This window comes from Equus quagga, chromosome 2 (genome assembly GCF_021613505.1).
Source record: "Equus quagga isolate Etosha38 chromosome 2, UCLA_HA_Equagga_1.0, whole genome shotgun sequence".
Classification (NCBI taxonomy): Eukaryota; Metazoa; Chordata; class Mammalia; order Perissodactyla; family Equidae; genus Equus; species Equus quagga.
In genome coordinates, this window is record NC_060268.1 from 64,500,555 (window position 1) to 64,521,208 (window position 20,654).

Consider the following 20,654-nt stretch of genomic DNA (forward strand, 5'->3'; position numbering starts at 1 on the left):
TAGCCATCCCAGAACTCATTTGTGTTCATAGTAAACTTGGTGAATATAGCGTGTAAGCAAATGAATGAAAAGAATGATGCTGGGCTTTCATTTTTACATTAGAAAGAGTCTTTTTAAAATAATGTTAATTTTTCTGGTCATAAAGTAACATATACTATTATAAAAAATATGAAAAAATCAGAAAAGCATACCTATAATCTCTTCACTAGAAGATAAGGTTTTTCGTTTGTTTGTTTTTCTGAGGAAGATTGGCCCTGAGCTAACATCCATGTCCATCTTCCTCCACTGTGTGGGATGCCTGCCACAGCATAGCTTGATAAGCGGTGTGTAGGTCCACTGCAAACCCCAGGCCACCGAAGTGGAGCACGCAAACTTAACCACTACTCCACCAGGCTGGCCCCTAACTTAACGTTTTTAAAAAGATTATTTATTTATTTGTGTAATTTTTTGTTGTTGAAGAAGATTCGCCCTGAGCTGACATCTGTGCCCATCTTCCTCTATTTTATGCGTGGGTCACTGCTACAGCACGGCTGCCGAGAAGTGGTGGAGGCCCGTGGCTGGGAACCAAACCCAGGCTGCTGACGTGGAGTGCACTTAACCACTAGGCCACGGGGCTGGGCCCCAATAACTTAAGATTTTTAAGCCAACTGCCAAGCTTTTTTCTACTTATACATACTTTACATACATAGCTTTTTTGTACTCGTGTATTTTAAGGATATAAATCATAACATATGTATAATTTGGTAACCTGCTTTTTCACTTATGTATTTATTATAAACATTTTAATGGAATTAAAAAACCTTTAAAGCAAGATTTCTAATTAGAACAAGCTGTTGTATGACTTCTGTAATTGAACCAATCCCTATTCTTTATTTCTCCTCCAATAAAGACTTATAAATTTCCCTATAGAGTAAGTTTGCTTTGTATTTTAACATAAGCACTTGCTGGCTCTAACCTTTGTCTTAAAATTCTAAACAGAGAAAAAGTTGAGCACTTTATTCTTCTGTTTAGAGAACTTTTTTATTCTTTTTTGGAAAAGATGTTTTAAGCCATGTAAGTTTGGTACTGTGATGTAAGTAATTTTGCTTTATCTCCCTCCGAATAGACCATTATTCCTGAATGTTCATTCTTATTTTAGAGTAGTTGAGTGGGAAGGAGTGCTATTGGGTTTAAGGAAGGCACATTGGCTTTGGCATCATTTCCCCAAGGAATTATTTCTTTTTCTTTTTTTTCTTTTTTTTTTGCTGAGGAAGATTCGCCCTGAGCCAACATCTGTGCCAGTCTTCCTCTATTTTGTATGTGGGTTGCTGCCACAGCATGGCTTAACGAATGGTATAGGTCTGCACCTGGGATCCAAACCCATGAACCTGGGGCTGCTGAAGTGGAGCACGTGGAACCTTAACCACCTGGCCACAGGGCCGGCCCCCAAGAACTTATTTCTTGTTAGACCTTGAGCAGCTGCTGACTCTCTGACACTCAGTCTCCTCATCTGTAACATTGCTGAGTGGGCATTAAGGGATAACACATTCGGAACCATGCCCTCGACAAGGTTGGCACAATGGGGTGGGCCTTTGAGTCACCAGTTAGCTTTCTGAAACGTACATCCTCCAGGGATGACCAGCTGATGGCAGTCTTCCAGATTTGAATAGCAGCTTTGTGTAAAAAATCAACTCTGGAGCCAACCTTGATGGCCTAGTGGTTAAAAGTTCAGTGCACTCGTCTTTGGCAGCCCTGGTTTGGTTCCTGGGTGTGGAACCACACCCCTCATCTGTCAGTAGCCATGCTGCGGCAGTGGCTCATATAGAAGGACTTGAACTAGAATATACAACTATGTTACTGGGGCTTTGGGGAGGAAAAAGAAAAAGAGAGAGAAAGAGGAAGATTGGCAACAGATGTTAGCTCAGGGCGAAACTTTCCTACCAAAAAAAAATCAACTCTGTTAAGCTTTACTGTGAACTATGCAATTTTTCGCCACTGGGACGCACCATGTCTTGAGTGCCTAATACATGCCAGGCATGAATGAGACACAGCCTCTGTTTAATGAGCTCAAGTGGGAGACGAAAGAAAATGAGATTAAAGTTTACAAACACTCAAGGATCCAGAGTGTATCCTGTAGCCAGATTTAGAATTAATTAATCTCTACCCAAATGAATTGAGGTTATAAACTCAGTCTGAATCTTCTCTTAAACCTCTGGGGCCACAGAGTTCTCACTGATTCCTCACTTGAAAACATCCCTGCAGCCTCCTTTACGTGAGGGTGGGCCTTCTCAGATGTGGGCATCATTTACTTTTTAGTTCTGCAAATCAATGACAGGTTTAAACACATGTGCAATTTTTAATCCCACAGGGGAAAAAAAAAACTTTCAGAAAGTCCACCAGCTGCAATTTTGTAACGCCTAATTTCTAAGAATGTTTGCTAAGAGAAGAAATAAGTAAAGACATTGAGTTATCTAAATTGTAGACAGTGATGCATAAAACTGAAGTTCAGGAATACTCGTTAGAACCTTATGGTCCCTCAGGGGCCAATTGGGCCAAGTTCAGCATTTAACTGAGGCTGGACTGAGAAGACAGTCCTTGCCACAGGGCTGCTGAGGAATTTCATGTGTTTCTGTTTATCAGCCCAGGAGTTCAATAAGGAGTCAGGTCCTTTTCCAACGGTCAGAGCGGATTTGGGCCTTCTTTCAGGACGTCCTCAGGGACTGCGAATGGGTGTGTTTGGGTGCCTTACTCTGACGGTTTCTCTGCTGCCTCATAGGGCCCCCTCGTTCCCCTCATTTCTACTGACAGGGTTCCAAGGCCAGGGCCTGGGTGGGTGGCTCCTTTCAAATTTAGATTTGTTGTCTTTTCCCTGCAGTTGGTGAAATAAAGTGAAATTCCTCTGCAGGGCTCATCCTTATAATGTTCTGTCACTGGGCACTTGGCTTGGTCCTTAACATTCTTCTTTTAAATTAATCACATGGGGATATGAGGAAACTCTTCCAGATGCGTGTACATTACTTGGTTTGAAAAACAGAAGCTAGTGAGTCAAATGGAAATTACCTGGAAAGAAATATTCTTAGAGTTTGGGACACAAAGATAACTTAGCTTTGATTTACCTTGCATTCTTTAGGAGAACTTAAATATCTTCGGTTTTAAAGTGAGGAAAGAGACCAAATAATGCATGGCTGAGACAAAAAACTCTTTAGCCTGGAGTATGCCAATTACTATAGCAAAGGTTTTTGTAACCTAAGAGACTGATTCATTGTCTCCGATTTCTAATAACAATGCAGATGAAGGATAAGTCATGAAAAGTGTTTGTGAGGCTGTAAGGGAAAAAAGTTTTCCTATACCCTCTTAGGTTCTTTACTAGAGGCCTGCAAATTAAGCTGACAAAAGCCAGATGAACAGGAGAAAAAGACACAAAATTTATTTGATGTTAGTTTTTTTTACACGGCTCAGGGATCTTCATAGGAAAGAAGTGAAAATCCCAAAGAAGCAGTTAGACATGAGGGCTTATATACCACTTAACAAAGGGTGATAAATTATGAAGAAGTGAATAGACGAAGGAAAGATGTTTGGACTTCTAGAAGCCGTAAATTGTGGGGAAATGGCTAAGAGATATATGGGAGAACTACCAGAGGATAAGGGTTACTTTAGTAAGGTTTGTTTGTGAAGACATCATCTTGGCATCAATTCCCCATCTCAGATGATGAGAATGTTCTCTTCCTGGAACTGGGAGGGCACCATTCTCATAGGAAATTGATGCCCTGCTTTAGGCAAGAAGGGGAGAGCAGAGACCTCTTTCTGCATCTGCTGTTTCTCAATTGCCTTTAGCTCAAAATAATCAATATGCCAAAGCAGCATGTTCTGGGTGCCTTCAAGCTCTGTGTTCCAGAGAGTTTCCTTTCCGGGAAGTGCAGCCCCCTTAACAGTGGTCGTGTAAATGTTTGATTACTCACCCTGGGCTGCGATTTTACAAGATTAGACAGCAAGTTCCAAAAATGAAAATAGAAACCTTGATAAGGAAACCAGGTTGTATTGTTTTTCCTTTTCTCAAATTTTATTTAAAATTATATTGCTTTTGTTTATTTTTAAAAATGGAAATGTTGGTAGAAACCAAACATTGGGTCTGTTTTTAAGAGAAGACTCTGCAGAAACCCTCAGAATGGGCTTTGGTCATGATCTAAAGGGGCACTTGCAGGCCGGGAAGGTGCTGGCAGAGAAGAGGAATGAGTGAGGGAGGGCCCACTCCCCGATTCAGTGGATATTCATGGATTCGCGCATGGGTGAGATGCCCTGAGAGGGAATTAAAGACGATTTCATGGTCCCTGGCCACAACAAGCCTACTTCTATAAAGAAAAGATAATAGGACACAAATAACCAATACAAAGGAAGAAAGTGGAATCGCAGGTGGACATGTGCCCGAGTTTTTATGCTGTCGTTCTTCTGCTGCTGTATATAGTTTCGAAAGCAAAACTTGGCAGAGAGAGCCCGGTGCGGCTGAGGGTGTTAATCGCTGCAGCGGAACAGGATATTTGGAATGAAGACTGTCCCAGAAAATCTAACATGGGGGTTTGCCGTACCGCTGTCTCATCATGGTGTAGGCTGGCATGAGAGGTGGCCAGCAATTTCCAGGGAAAGAGTTGGTTGGAAATGAGGTGTTTGGTCCTCCTTTGAGTCGTCTGAAAGTGGCTCCGGGACCTGCAGGCGGCCTCCCCTCTCACCGCCCTCTCCTGTCTCGCAGTGCTCGGCAGAGTGTGGGGTCGGAGTGCGGACACGCTCGGTGGTGTGCATGACCAACCACGTCAGCAGCCTGCCCCTGGAGGGCTGTGGGAACAACCGGCCAGCGGAGGCCACCCCTTGTGACAACGGGCCCTGCACGGGCAAGGTGGAGTGGTTTGCGGGGAGCTGGAGTCAGGTGAGTGACCGAATTGGAGTGTCTGTCGTCCCTGGGGAGGGGTCTGGGAGTCCCAGGTATCCCTGGTTTGGATCCCGCTGTGCTGCTTGGAGCCTGGGCCAGTCAACAGTATGTATTGAGCACCTACGACATGCTCTTCTAAGCACTCGAGGATGCTCAGTGAGTGAGACAAGTGTCCCTGCGCCAGGGAGCGGGGGCCCAGCATGGCTTCCTTGTCCAAAAAGGGCTGGTAATGACAGCTGCTGATGAGGTTATTTTTAGGAGAAACAAAGTAATGTCAGCACAGTGCCTGACATACAATAAACACGCAATAAATCGTAGCTGTTGCTGCTATTATTATTATTAATGTTAACAAAGCCAGTTTTGTCTGTATTTGAGTGTCAGAAGCAGAAATAGATATGATCCAGCAATCCCACTTCTGGGTACATATCCAAAGGAAACAAAATCATTCTCTCGAGGAGGTGTCTGTACTCCCGTGTTCATGGCAGTGCTATTCACAACAGTCGAGGTATTGAAATAATCTAAGTGTTTGTTGATTGATGAATGGATACAGAAAATGTGGTATATACATACAATGGAATATTATTTGCCTTTAAAAAGAAAGAAATCCTGCCATTTGCGACAACGTGAATGGACCTAAAGGGCATTATACTAGGTGAAATAAGCCAGACACAGAAAGACAGATACTGCATGGTATCACTTATTTGTGGAATCTGAAAAAAAATGTCGAACTCAGAGAAACAGAGAATAGAATGGTGATTGCAAGGGGCTAGGGAGTGGGGGAAATGAGGAGAGGCTGGTAAGAGGGTACAAGTTTCAGTTATAGGATGAATAAGGTCTGAGGATCTAATGCATAGCATGGTGACCACAGTTGATAACACTGTGCTGTATAGTTGAAATTTGCTAAGAGAGTAGAGCTTACGTTCTCACACACACAAAAGGTAACTATGTGAGGTGATGAGTGTGTTTTTAATTCACTTGATTGTGAGAACCCTTTCACAAGGTATATCATCATGTGTACACTTTAAATATATTACAGTTTTATTTGTCAATTGTACCCAAATAAAGCTGACAGAAAGATAGAAGCAGAAAGAACAAGTTGAGGTTGTTCATTGTAAAGAACTGATAATACCGAATGCTTTAATAAAGTAACTCAGTTAATCGGTTGATTTACGGTTCCAAAATTGAACATGAACCCCCTAAGAAAACTTGAGACGACCCTTCCCTCGCATTGCCCTGCGAAGATTTCCATCAACATTGTGAGTTCTTGGGCCACTGAGCACTTGGCTCGCGGGGCTGGCTGGCTCTCCAAGGGCTTTTTGGCTGATGGTCATGATTTACACATTATCAGGGCCTCCGGCTCCATATAGAATTTTATTCCTTTTAAGTAGCTTTAAAAACAGCCCCTGAAAAAATGGACTGCCTTGTCCTTGTAAATTGATACAACCCTTTGGAAAGCAATTTGGCAATAAAAGTCAAGAACCATAAAAGTGTTCATTTGCCTTAACCCAGTCACCCCACTCCTGGGGATTCATTTTAAGGAAATAATTAACCGAAGAAAAAAGGCTTTTTCAACAGAGGTGTTCATGACGGCAGGGTAGTTAGGGATATTATGGTATATCGTAACTCTTTAAAATATTATGTAACAATAACAATGATAGGAAGATGTGGAAAGTGCATATGATATAATGGCAAGTGACAAACAGAATATGAAGATATATGGAGCCTATCTCAACCACTTCAAAGTATGGCATTTTATATAAACAATATGGGCAAATGTTTTCTTCTCAAGTTTCCTTTATTTATTTATTTATTTTTTTTTTGAGGAACATTGGCCCTGAGCTAATGTCCACTGCCAATGCTCCTCTTTTTGCTGAGGAAGACTGGCCCTGAGCTAACATCCTGCCCATCTTCCTCTACTTTATATGTGGGCCGCCTGCCACCGCATGGCTTGACAAGCGGTGCCATGTCCACACCCGGGATCCAAACCAGTGGACCCTGGGCCACCAAAGCAGAGCGCACTAACTTAACCACTATGCCACTGGGCCAGCCCCTCTTTTAATGTTTTTATAATGCAAACTGTAAAATATGGAAAACAGAAAGAAAGAGAATTCAAGTATTCCAGTGCTACCCTAGAGGATAGCAGAGTTAGATATGCTTGATAACAGATGCCAGTGCTGCCTCTCCTCAGTTCTCTGACTTGGGGCAGGTAAGTTTAACCTCTCTGAGCCTGTTTCCTCATCCAGATATCCCGATATGAGGATAATAATACCAACTTCCTAGAATTGTAATGGGTGTTCATGAAATGCTATATATAAAGGGGGTTACCCATTGCTTGGGACGTGGGAAATGCTTAATAAATATTAGCTCTCTTTCCTCCAGTCTTTATTATTTTTTCTGGTGGCTGTTTCTGTCTCATTATTGGTAGCAACACACCTAGCATCTAAACCCCAAAGATAGTTCAGAAGCGGGATGTATATGGGACCCCAATTACACCAAATATCCATGGAAACTGAGGCGATGGGAAGAGTCTTACGTGAAATTGTAATATCAGATCATAACGGTCTTCACGCACAGTGAGGATGAGCAGTGTGATTCAGCTGGCATGCCTGCAATCTCGGAAGGGGAGAGGGGAGCAGGATTCAGGGTCTTCTTTGTTTGTGGGCCTCCTGTTAACTCTAGACCTAAGCTCAGAGAACTGAGAGTGGTGCGAATCCTGGTGAAGCAGCATTTATTTCTGCCAAGATAAGAAACATGGAATGTATTGCCCTGTTGTCTAAAAGGGTCAGAACATGATTGAATGTGGACAAAGGTTTTGGTTCTGAATTTGTAAGGATGTTGGAGCCTGCTGGCACCTCCCTGCCCTGGGAATTTGACATTATCCCTAGAGAAAATAAAATAGAGCTCTTCTTTACTGAAAGGTAAGTCTTAAACATTAACTGACTTCAGAATATAAAAATAAATGTTCCTTCCTGTCACGTGGTTTGAATGAGGGTTGGCATCTTGAACACCCCACCAGCCTGGTCACAGTGATTAGTCCAGGATGGACATATGACCCAAGCCGAGCCAGACAGAGTCCTTCCCTGGGACTTTTATGGATTTAAGGAAAGAGACCCCCCTCCCGGAAAGTTGTAAGCACAGGTGCTAGTAGTTGCTGTGTTGAGGCTTGAGAAAGCCAGCCTGACAGAGTAAGACCTGTCCAGTTTAGGGAGTCTTTTTCACTCTGGAGGCAAAATAGCCCAGCTCTTATTCATAAGGTATGCTGCCAAGTCTATTATTCATGCCCAGCTGTTTCCTTTCTTCTCTGTCAGTTCTGGGCTTACTTCACCCTTAGATTGTCTTAGTTCTGAGGGGTCTTTCACAGTGTCTAGTCATTGGGAGCAGCCCTCTTATCTGCCCATGTGTCTGGATCACATTTCTTCTCATTCACGTCTGAGCAGACGTCTCCATTCTCATGCGGTCTTGGATCAGTGAGCCACCAAAGTACAGCCGCAGGTGTGGAAACGTGCATAATTGCTATCACTTCTCAGTGGAAGCATTTATCCTAGTAAATATTACTTTTTGTCTTCTATGCCTTTCTCTATGAATTATATTTTTATCTGATATTTGCTGTATCTTATTTTGCATTGTTGATTTTCATCTGGTATACATTTCTCAACTTCATGTGTATTTTTAAATAGTGTCTTTGGTATGCAGAACTATTTTTGTCTTTATTTTTACTCAATATGCAAGTGTATATTTTTTAAGAGTAAATTTTAACCATTTACATTTATTGTAATCACTTCTATGTTTGGACTTTTCCCTGTTGTCTTATTTTGTGTTTTCTGTTTAGTTTTCTATTGCTGTGCTTTCTTGGGTTTTTTCCTCTTTCCTTTCCACACGTTTTATTGGGCAGGTTTCCTTAATTCTGTTTTTTCCCTCTTACACTTTGGAAGTTATAAATGTTATTTTTTTTTTTCGTCTAGTGATAACAGAAGAAAAAAGATTTAGCACAGACTTTTTTTTCCTTTTCTTTTTTCTTTTTTTTTTTTTTTAGGAAGATTAGCCCTGAGCTAACATCTTCCACTAATTCTCCTCTTTTTGCTGAGGAAGACTGGCCCTGAGCTAACATCCGTGCCCATCTTCCTCTACTTTATATGTGGGATGCCTGCCACAGCATGGCTTGCCAAGCAGTGTGTAGGTCCGTACCCAGGATCTGAACCAACAAACCCCAGGCCACCAAAGCAGGACATGCGAACTTAACCACTGCACCACCGGGCTGGCCCCTAACACAGACTTTTAAACTTTTATGTTTCAATCAGTGTCAAGTTATCAATAACCACATCCTCTCCTAAAAGAAAACAGAAGCCTTAAGTCCCCTTTTATTTACCTCCACTCTCTCAATCTATAAGATCTCCAAAAAGATGTTGACATCATCTGGATTTAGCTCCACATTAACGGTAATTAATTTTATAGAAAATACTAATTTAGATTTTAACATAACTTCCTCCTCTCCAAAGATTTTTTAATTGAAATATAATTCACATACCATAAAGTGCATCCTTTTAAAGTATACAATTCAGTGGTTTTAGTATATTTATGAAGTTGTGCAACCATCACCACTATCTAATTCCAGAACATTTTTATCACTCCAAAAAGAAACTGTATATCCATTATTAACAATAGCTTTTACTGATGTCTTTGCCAACTTCTACTTTTGTATCCTGTGTCTTCTCCCTGGTTCTTTTAATTTTGTTAGAGACCATAACCCAGTAAGTCTTTCTAATAAGATTCATAAGCCCTAAGTTTTCTGACCCCTGGAATATCTGAAAATGTCTTCACCTTGCCCTTGGACTTGAATGCTCCCAGTAGGGGTAAATGCCTTCACTTCTTCCTTGGCACAGTCAGGCGTCTGGTCATTGTCTTAGCTGATCACCCTTCCTCGTCCGAGCCTCCCTCTTGTTCCTCACATTCTTGTGTCCGTACTGTTCTCGCCTAAAGCACTTGAGCTGCTCCCTCTTTGCTTGGAGCCCTTCTCTGTGTGCATTTTGAACTGTGATTTTTTCCTTCAATTTACTCTCATCTGCCTTTCACCACTCAAAGATTCCCCAGGATTTCTGGTCCACTGAGGATGAGTACCCTTTCCTGTTTTCAGATACTGTCTCATGCACACACATCCATTCACTTTTCCCACACACAACTATTCTGCTGTTTCTGGGCATTTAGGGTCAGAAAACATCGAGATATGTGCTCATTCTCCCTTAACCACCTAACATCTTCAAGAACTTTCTGAACAGCATAAAATAACTTCAGGTTTTGGTCAAGGTTTACGGTCTGCTATTCTACCAAACACTCAGTAGAGACAGAGACCTTCAGAGGAGTCAGAGGTCTTTCAGGTCAGGTTTCCAAACCCCACTCTTTGCAGGTGAGATAATGGAGCCCTGGGGAAGCGAATGTCTTGGCCAAAGAAACAAGACCAATTCGTGACGACGTCTAGACTAGTTTCCGCCTCTCCTGACTTCAGCCCAGCGTCCTGCTCCTGCCACCCCGGACCTTTCACACACACCCTCACTCCTCCGGCTCTCCTCCTCCTGCCTTTGCCTGGCAGCCTGTTGCTTCTCTCTTGCCTCTGATTCTTTCATTGTCTGCAACCCTTGAAAGAAAAAGACAAAACATGAATATACTGAATACACTCCAATCAATAAGGAACTAACATGTTACGACATGCATTGTTCTACACAGATGAGAAAGACCACATCCAGGGAAAACCCAGGTCCGACAGATCATGACACGCACGTACAAACCACAGAGATAGAATACCGTCTGCCTGCGATGCTGGGATTGCACTCAACCTCCAGCACTAAGCAGACAAGTTGACTAACTAACATGGAAGAAAATAGGAAAACTAAGAAGACCTGTAGTTTTCTGGATGTCTGTGTCTATGAAATGGCAGAAAAGAAGACACAAAGCAGAAATTGCTGATGGTGATGTTTATTGCGCTTTGTGTGACTAATTCAGAGTCTGTTGATTGGGTTGTGTTTTTTTTTCTGCAGAGGTGTGGAGTTTTTTCCCCTTGTTTTTATTTCACTGTGCGTCTGTGTACAAAAGCAAGGCTAGTATTAAGAGTTTCAGCTGTAGACGTTGTTACAGGCTTTTCATAAAGGCAGTAGATTCTTGAAAGTCTCTAAAAGTATATAGATCACAGCTTTTAAAATTTGTAACCAAAAAGTATTAAGAGTAAATCAAACATAAACAAAAACCATTTTACAAAGGAATAGATACTAAATAGAGAAATTTATGAGCAGTTATATGCGTTGTATTTCCGTAAACTAACAACACGCCAACAGGTCTAAGAGTCTGACTGGCCTCTTTGTGGCCACAACTATAGCAAGCTTCAGCACCAAGTTAGGAAGCAAGGGGATTGGACTCCAGGGTCAAAGGCTTCCTCCTGGCCACCGTCTTGGGAGGGGAGGGTTGACCATAGGTGACATTGTCCCAAGTCTGAGATTGTCTTCTCAGCTTTGTGTGAATCTTAACTTAGCCCTTCATCCACAGGTGAGCAGGCTCTGGGAGACTAATTCATTCCCAGTATCCACCCTCTAAGAGACCAGCAGATAAACGAGACTGTCAGTTCCTAGTTTCACAGTGAGAGTGGTCAGAGTCTACTGGACAGAATCAACGAAACTGACTAGCTGGTGTGTTCCCATGGGGGAGTCTATAGGAAACCATTTCACCCTCAGCACTGAGGGACCAGGATCGGAGGGACCATCATCCTCAAGCTGTGGTAACTCAGGACACCAAGTCTCCATTCTAGACACAGAATTGTTAGGAAAATTGGAATCCACATGCAATTCTCCTCCAGAAACATTTCCCAGGTGCCCATGCACTCTCCCTCACTGAATTGATGATGGAAAGCATTCATAAACATCCCTTGGTGGACGGTAGTTCTCGTCCTCTTTCCATCATGTGACACCCGTCCTTCTCTGCTTCTTTCTCTAGTGTTCCATCGAGTGTGGGAGCGGGACCCAACAGAGGGAGGTGATTTGTGTTAGGAAGAATGCAGATACTTTTGAAGTGCTTGACCCCTATGAATGTTCCTTCCTGGAGAGACCCCCCAGCCAGCAATCCTGCCACCTCAAGCCTTGTGGGGCCAAATGGTTTAACACAGAATGGAGCATGGTAAGTCATGGTGCTCTTGATAGAGATTTCAAGAGTACATCATTCTTCTGCTTTCTTCCCGTAGATACGCCTGGACCACCTACTAGATGCCAGGCACTTGGCTCAGCCCTCGAATAGATTCCCTACTGCAATCTGCTCTCATCGGTTGCTGTTGGGGCACCCCTGGGCTCAGCCTGCTTGGTGGGGGAGCTGGAGCCTGGGATGATCTTGATTTGTGTGTGTTGTGTACACTTTTTAAAATCCTACAGACAACATGGATTGTGGATTATGGGACTGATCCTGTTTTTCTCTTTGAATTGGCTGCTAGGAAACTCAGAGCCAAAATTGTGGCCCATCTCTAAGAGAGAGTTTATCAGACCTTACAAAGTGGATTTTGTGTGCCAATGTTCCCTGGCTTCTCTTTCTTTTTCCTACTTTTATCTTCTTTTTACCCCAATTTCCTCACTTTTTTCTTTTTCTTTTTTTTTTTTTTTTACCTTGTAGCCCTTTAAGTATTTCTTAAGCCATCGCAAAATCTTTTTTGTAAGGAGGGAGAGTAGTATGTAAATGAAGAGAGACAGAGACAGACAGTTAATACAGAGATAAATTATTAAGGAATGAAATGGGAAAGAATGGAAATCGTGATAAAATTCTTTTTTTTTTCCAAGTAGAAGAGTTTATTTTCGAGAAACTTCATGAAACATAAAACTTACTTAGCATCATTGCCAGGAACCTTCTAACACAGCTTGGACACGTGGCGGGGTGGGGGTGGGGAGTCATTCTGCTTTGTGTCACTGAAGATCTTCAAGCAATGGCTGTCGGTGAGCCAGGAATAGAAGCCAGAGCCTTTGTCAGAATCACTTAGAGGTGAGGAAAGGGATTTTGCTTATGAAATATGCAAATAAAAGCTGACAGTCCTATTTCCAAACAGTGTGTGTCCACTCCGGTGGTAACGGCCGTTCGAGTGTGTGGTCAAGCGCATCTCAGGGGCAAGTGGGGACAAAGGAGGTGTTGTGTTTCAGAAGTGTTTTGTCAACTTCTGGGAAATGGAATTTAATGATTTTGATGTTGGCCAAGACCCTTGAGAATGTTAGAACAGGTCACTGTTTTATTTTGCCACTCGGTTCGGAGAGTCTAGAAGGAGCCAAATTCACCAGGCCACATCAAAGAGACAAATTCCAAAACACTTGGCAAGAAACAACTCAGATGTCCCTCAACAGGTGGATGAATAAACAAACCATGGGACGTTCACTCGCGGAACACTGCTCAGCAACAAAAACGAGTGCACTGCTGGGGCCTCCGACAACGTGGGTGAACTTCAGTGCACTTGGCTAAGTGAAAGAAAGACCCCAAAAGCTACATGTAGTGTGATCCTGTTTACATAATATTCTGTAAAAGGCAAAACTGTAGGGGCAGAGAACAGGTCAGTGATTTTGCCGGAGGCTGCGGTGGGTGAATCTCACGACAAAGGGAAACGCGAGGGGATTTGCTGTGTGAGATGGAACTTTTGGGTCTTGTTTGCAGTGAGAAATAAACGACTCTAGGAATTTGTCAAAACTCATAGAACTGTTCACCACAAAAAGTGAATTTTTCTGTCTGTAAATTTAAAAAGAAATAAATAGACTGAAACAAATATGAAATAAATGGTTACTATCATAGCAAAGACAGTGATGGAAGCTCAATGTTGGAACATGCCTTGTTTTATAAATTTGAGTGTGAAATTAAGTAAATATTTTATATAATTATAAAACAAAGTTGAATTTTTTTAAAAAGCAATCCCTAAAAATGGAAAATGCAATGAAACAAATGAAGCTAAATATGTACCCTATTGGGGGCATCAGCACTATTGCACGTGGTTTTAAAATGTAGTAATTTGTCCATCCGTAAGGACAAGAAGAATTGCAGAAAAATGTTTACATTGTTTGCAATAGTCACATTTTTAGTGATAGTGTTGGATGTATCCTGAGATGATTGGGTATATAATGTGCAATAAAGTAAATGAGTAGTATACTTTATGGTACTATGATAGTATATATGAAAATATGAGAGTATAACTCTATTATCCCCCATATCCTTGAGAAATAGGGTCCTCAACTTAGGAGAAAGAAGATACAGATAAAAGATAGGAGAAGTTTAAGTGAAAATCCTATTGTCCTGAATTCGAATTAGCAATGTCAGTATGAACTCATTAATCAATTTATCTTAAAAAAAAAAAACTCTTTTCTAGTATTATCCACTGAAACAGCCAAGAAACAATGACAGTCCAGTAGCAAAGGGCCTGCCTGTCAGCCAGAATGTGGTTTCAAAATACCACTGTCCACTAAAAGGAACCAAGAATTCTTAGAGAGATGGCTGATTCCAGATCTGGGACCATGTACGTATAAATTAGGTGGACTATCTTTTCAAACCAGGCAGCAAGGACATTCTCAAAGACAACCGAGTGCATGTCCAGAGACCCCAGGACCAACTTTTAGGGGCTCCCGCTAGTCATTGATGGGACATTATGAGCATCAGGAAAAATAATAACTACCATAAATTGAATGAAACACATCATATATGTTTAAGTTCATCCATTTGTAACAAGTTTATAATAATAATAATAAGCTAATCACTATTAGAGGTTGTTAGAGGAACTAACCTGTTATTCTGAAAACTGATAAATAAAGGGGAATAATGGAGCATTTACTCTGTTTTTCCTAAACAAGCTGTACCGCTGGGCAACCAAAGACAAAATGTGTGGGGCGGGGGCAGAGGCAGCAGGAGAGATTCTTTAGAAAAGATTCCCAGCTAGAGAAAGAAGAAGTGGTAGAATATTAGCACCATTTCCAACCCCAATTAAACTAGTGGATCTGGGCATTGCTCATCGATGGCTGCTGACATCCCCAAAAGAGAGACAACCACACGCATCCTATGAAGTAGTCTCACCACAGAAAAGGATCAAAGCTGCACCTGTTAAGGCCTCTTCTAGATCCAACTTCCAATACACAGCAAATACAGAGCACAGAAGAACACGTTAAACTGTACCGTGGGGATGCAGTCAGCGAAATCCTGGCTATGAAAAACTCTGCCAGACAAATGACTCAGTTTCTCCAACAAATAAAGTGCAAAGGGAAAAAATACAGTGGAGGGAACCTGTGGATTAAAGAGTTGTAAAAGGCATGTCAACCGATGGCAATGTGCAGACCTGATGTGGATTCTGATTAGGAAAAAAAAAAAAAAAACTATTAAAAATCTTTGAGATTCACAAGACATGGAAATAGGAACACTGAATATATATATATTTGAAAATAATAAACAACTATTGTTAATTCTAGGTGTAAAAATGGGATTGTGGTAATTTTTTGAGAGTCCTTGTCTTTTAGAGCTACAAACTGAAATATTATGGAGGAAGTTATATGATGTCCAGATTTTTGTCAAAAGAATGTGAGGAGGGGACGTGGCTGGGGTAGAGCTGGGACGTGACTGGGCCTCAGTGGATGAGTGGTGAAGCCGGTGGAGAGGCTCACGGGAGCTTGTGTGAATATTCTGTCTCCTTTGGGAGATGTTAGACCTTTTCCAGTATCTGCCCTCTCCATTGTGCTGAGCTGTTGGCTGCCAAGGAATCTACCTTTCTCCCTTTGTCCCCTTGCAGTGCTCCAAGAGCTGCCAGGGCGGTTTCCGGGTCCGGGAAGTGCGCTGTCTGTCAGATGACATGACCCTAAGTAATCTCTGTGACCCTCAGTTGAAACCAGAAGAGAAAGAATCTTGTAACCCTCAGGACTGTGTCCCTGAAGTTGGTAAGTAGGGATTCCTATCTTGGAGTAAAGATTCGTCTTTCTTCAGCTCCGTCAAGTTCTCTGGTGTGACAATGCCAAGCCCATCTAGGTGTCTCTGTGACCTTGTGCCTAGCCACGGAGTTCAAGGGGTCAAAATCCTTTCGGTATGATAAGTTTCACAGTTTAAGGTGGCTGTTTGTGGCAGATGGCCATCCAAGCCACTCACCAAAAGATCAACTTAACTGTGAACTGATTAAAATGGAAGTGCATGCAGAGATTTGCTTCCGTCATCCTTAAGGTCGAAGTAGTGAGATTTCAGCTTTATGTTTAAAGGAAAAAACATAAGCTCTTAGCCCACGCTCACACCTCTCATGTGATAAACAGTAAGGCCAGGATTGAAAGCTGCGTTTCTCTTTCCGTAAGTACAGGCTGCCTCTTGTGTTCAGTGAGTCTTTTTTGTTCTCTTCTGCTGCAGATGAAAACTGCAAGGACAGGTACTACAACTGCAACGTGGTGGTCCAGGCGCGGCTCTGCGTCTACAACTACTACAAGACAGCCTGCTGCGCCTCCTGCACTCGCGTGGCCAACAGGCAGCCGGGCTTCCTGGGGAGCAGATAACACCCCCACACCCCGTCAGTAGGGCAGGACAGGGAGTCTGTGAGCAGTGGGACTGGCTGGCTCCTGCTCCACCAGGGGCTCCCTGGCCCGATGCGCTGCCAGCCAACTGAGTCACCACCTCCGTGTAAAGTGTACACGTGGTTCCCAGGAGCAAAGCCACGTTGTCCTTTGAGCATCGCCATAAACTGATCATCCCCTCCTTGGGAAACGTGGCACCTGCCAACTGTGCTCCCTGAAAACCAAGCGGTGGGGAGTGCGCGTGGCTCTCAGCCAGACTCCCGGCCTGCACTTTCTAGGTCAGCGGTCGGGCCCTGACTGGGCACTGCCTTGTCCCTGGTGCTACCGGCCTTTCCAATATCAGCGCCCTTGGGGAGTCGGAGGGGCAGTGCCCACCCCAGAGCCCCAGAAGCCTTGCTGAGACGCCCACTTCCCTGTTACCTCAGCCCACAGTGCCTGTTTTCATTCTCGAAGACGTTAGGCTGTTTTCCTGCCTTACGACACAGATATCTCCTGTCAGTATAGAGCTTTATTGTTCTGCAGGTGTATTCACAGATATTAGCTCATAGCGGCTCACAGCGCCTCAGAATGGGAGGCAGGGAATGAATCATTATCCCCATTTTACTGACAAGGAAACTGAGACTCAACTTAGGTAACTGACCTGCCGGGTACGGTCACCCGTTCAGTGGCAGAGCTGAGTCCCGACCCCAAGCGTCTGACCACAAAGCCCTCACCCCGAGGCCTTAGTCTTGGGTCTGCAGGATGTGGCTTCATTTCAGACCGAGAGGCTGAGAAGTTTCCGGTTCAGCACATGAAACCCAGGCCTTTGAGTTTTCCTCTGACCAGAGGTCAGGACGTCATCCCCTGCGCTCAGTTGTTTCAGAAGTCTGTTTCTATTTATGCCTTCCCCCAGGAAGTCATGGATCCTGGTTACAGCACTCTGCAGGTTTGTTAAACCCCATCAGGAATGGAATTGTCCCATGAGATGAGAAGGCCATTGGAGGGCAACAAGGTGACTGCCTGAAACACTGATTCTGTTCGCCAGTGATAGGTTCCTCCCATGGAATCACACATCAGGGTCCCGTTGGCCACAGAGCCTTTCGTGTCCCCGACCAGGTTTCCCGACAGCTCTGCCCTAGGCTCTCTCCCCTCCTTAGCCGTCTCTCCTGGGCTGTTCACGCTCATCACCCGGGAATTCCAACCAAGCTATCCCAGCAAACCCTGCACTTCCATTAGAAAGAGTCTCCCTTTGCTCTTTCTTGATTGACTTATGGATTTCTCTCTGTGACTTTGCATCCCTCCTTTCTCCCATGACTCACAACCCATATCCTCCCCTTCCAGACTTCAGCATTAAGATCTACGTTAATGCAGCCAACCTGGGAGAAGGGGCTGTGAACTCTTCCAGTGATGGCCACAGCGGCAGGGTCTTCCCTGCTTCACTTCCCCTAACTCTGTAGTTCCAGAGGCCTCAGGCTGGAAGGCGGGTACAGTACATATGGAAAGGTGAACTAGCTGAAAAACCAATTAAGAAGAAGAAATATATATATATATGTATTTTAGATATATTATTTCACTCACTCATTAAGAAAACTATCAGGCTAAACAAATCGTAAGCTTGTAGAAAATTTATCTTATTTAGTACCATGCTCCCTGGCCTGTTTCCCTTTGAAAGCACGCCTGGATTCTCAGCATTTGAGTTTCTGCCGTGAGCCCTTTCCCCTGAAAATCTGCTAATCTGATGATCATTTGGGGCTTTTGGAAGAGACACCAGCCTGGTCTGATGCACTCCATCAGCTTCCCACGACCCTAGGGTTTTCAGAAACTCTAGCTGGCCTTTCTGTGGGTGTCCTTCTCTTCCTAGAGAGCCCCAGCCATCACTTCCCAGAAGCACCCCCATCTCTCCTGATTTTATGGAACTTGTGCAATAAGCCACTGGGCTGAGGCCCAGGAGCCCATGCCCACCAAGCAAAAGGAGACCAGAGAAGCCAAGCGTGTGGTGTCCCGCCCAGGGCCCACTCTCTCCCTCTCACCACTTGCTTTTGCTTCCTGTCTCAGGGGAGTTTTTCCTTTGTATGGCTGCTCTCAGATCTTGCTGAGCTAGCCAATCATTGGAAGGATTTCTTAAAAGATGCTTTCTTTCATGCTGAAGGGCAGAGCAAGATCAATGGGTGGAAGAGCAGAAAAGCTGATGTCAGCTCAAATTAAGGGAAAAGCTTCTAGCCATCGAAGCTGCCCAGGAGAGGCATGGACCACCATACATGAGTGAGCTCTCCATCCTAAAAGGGAGTTCTCCATACGGCTGGAGGTGAACATCCCAGGTCCTTAACTTGGGATTCTCACGACTGGGCTAGGTCAATGATGGCTTTGTCTCCTTGACACCTAACATTGTCCTGTGGCCGCCACACACTACCCAAAAGGGCAGCGATCCTCCTGTGAGAGTGGCCGTCATGTAGTTGTGGGACTGGGTGGGAGCAAGTGGATCAATCTCATGTCTTCAGGGGGAAAAAATACCTTAATTAGGGGTCTTTTTTATCTTCCAACAAATAGTTGAGCTATTCTTGGAATTCACTCATCTCTGAAGAGGTTCTAAATTACTAGAACAGGGGTTTTATCAACTTATTTGTCTTAGAATTCCAACTTTTACTAGGAAATTATCCTTGTTTCTTATATCAATATCTAAATGCCTTTGTCTTTAGCACAACACATATGATCCAGTCCTTTAGTATTTCCAGTGATAACTTTCCTGGGTGGGACCTTCTGATGACTCTCTCCCTCCGGGCATGCCTCCTCCCCCTTTCTTGGCACCCCATTGTTTCAGCCTCTCCTCTCCGTTATCTGCCATCTCCTTGTCCATCCTCTCCCTGTTCCCTTAAATGGCCATAATGCAGAACTGAAATTTACATTTTCATACTGCTTTTTCCCCCCTATGTACTAGATTGCCGCATTCTCTCCTCTGAATTTTAAAATTAAATGAATTAAAGCTGTTACATGTTTTTCTCACAAAATCAACAAAGCTCCAAACAGAAATAGTTTTCTTTTTTACTTTCACTTACTTAAGAAAGAAATTGTGCCCCCTTGCAGCCTAGGCAAAGGCCATTTAATGCAGTGGACCCTGCCCATCCTCACGTCGACTTGCATTTCTCCCCATAGAAAAGGAATAGTATAAAAGAGGTGACGCTAAAAAAAAAAAAAAAAAAAAAATGTTGTAAACCCAGCCACTAGAGGGAGCCAGTTCAGTTCATTAAAGGCATGTTGAGCGCCCACTACCTTCCAGCTAATCTGGAACCGAGATGAGCAAGGCCTGTGCTTGCCCTCAGGGAGCTACAGTGTGATGCTAGCGCTCAGATCTGTCCCTTTGCCTTACTTCTCGGTCCAGGGTTCTTGGAGTTTGGTTTTTTCTTCATTTCCTTCAGTATGCATCATTTACTTATCTTCAAAGTGTTGAGCATTCAACACTCTTTTTCCTTTACAAAGATTGGCCTTACAGAGGGATGAAAAATGAGAGACACTAGCTTAATTTATTTTCATCAAGTTGTGTGGCAGAGAGAGAAATCTAGAGGTTACTAGTACCTTTCTAAACCAGTGGCGCCCTGTTTTTTTTAATGGAATCATTTTAGAATTGGAATATCAGTTTTCTAATGTGGAACACATAAATATAAGTGGTAAAAAGAAACGTGACTTCTCCTAAAACAGGCTAAATAACCAAACCTGAGGGAGCCCAAATTAGCCTGGCAGGCGGAGGCCAACATTGGATCTTTGCCATGTGAAACATTTTTAATACAGCTTCGATGGGAAGTTAGAGGCCTTACTGATAAAATTGGTGGATGGCACGAATTTGGAGAGCTAATGGCTTGAGTGACAGGCTCTGGATCCGAAAAGATCTAGGAGACTAGAACAAAACCTGGATCTTAGAAATTCACCAGGGAACAACACGAAGTCCTCCCTTTGGATTGAAAAATAAATAAATAAAAAGTATACAAGTTCAAGATGGGAAAGATGTAAGAGTTTCAGTTGACTAAGCTTACTGTGAGTCAAGAAAGTGGGATGGAACCACCCAAAGAAAACACAGGGGGAAAAAAATTGAGACATTTAGGCTACAGAAGGAGAAAACATTGGTGAGAGTCATACCATATTATATTTGCTATTGTCGGAAACTTTAAGAATGTTGATAACGTTTAACATTCGGATGAGCATGCTCAATCCTGATGAGGGGTGCAGACTATTAAAAACAGTGACAAGGACTTCATGAG

The 20,654-nt window shown here is 43.2% G+C and overlaps 1 protein-coding gene across 1 annotated transcript in view; it reads left to right on the forward strand.

The window, feature by feature from the left end:
• LOC124235146 (thrombospondin type-1 domain-containing protein 4-like) overlaps positions 1-20,390 on the forward strand; it is a 175,051-nt gene extending 154,661 nt beyond the window's left edge. Inside the window, exons 9-12 of the mRNA XM_046652755.1 lie at positions 4,724-4,897; positions 11,876-12,055; positions 15,666-15,810; positions 16,265-20,390. Coding sequence (XP_046508711.1) covers positions 4,724-4,897; positions 11,876-12,055; positions 15,666-15,810; positions 16,265-16,407 — 642 coding nt within the window. The 3' untranslated portion in view covers positions 16,408-20,390. The remainder of the gene's footprint in view (positions 1-4,723; positions 4,898-11,875; positions 12,056-15,665; positions 15,811-16,264) is intronic.
• Positions 20,391-20,654: the final 264 nt, after the last annotated feature.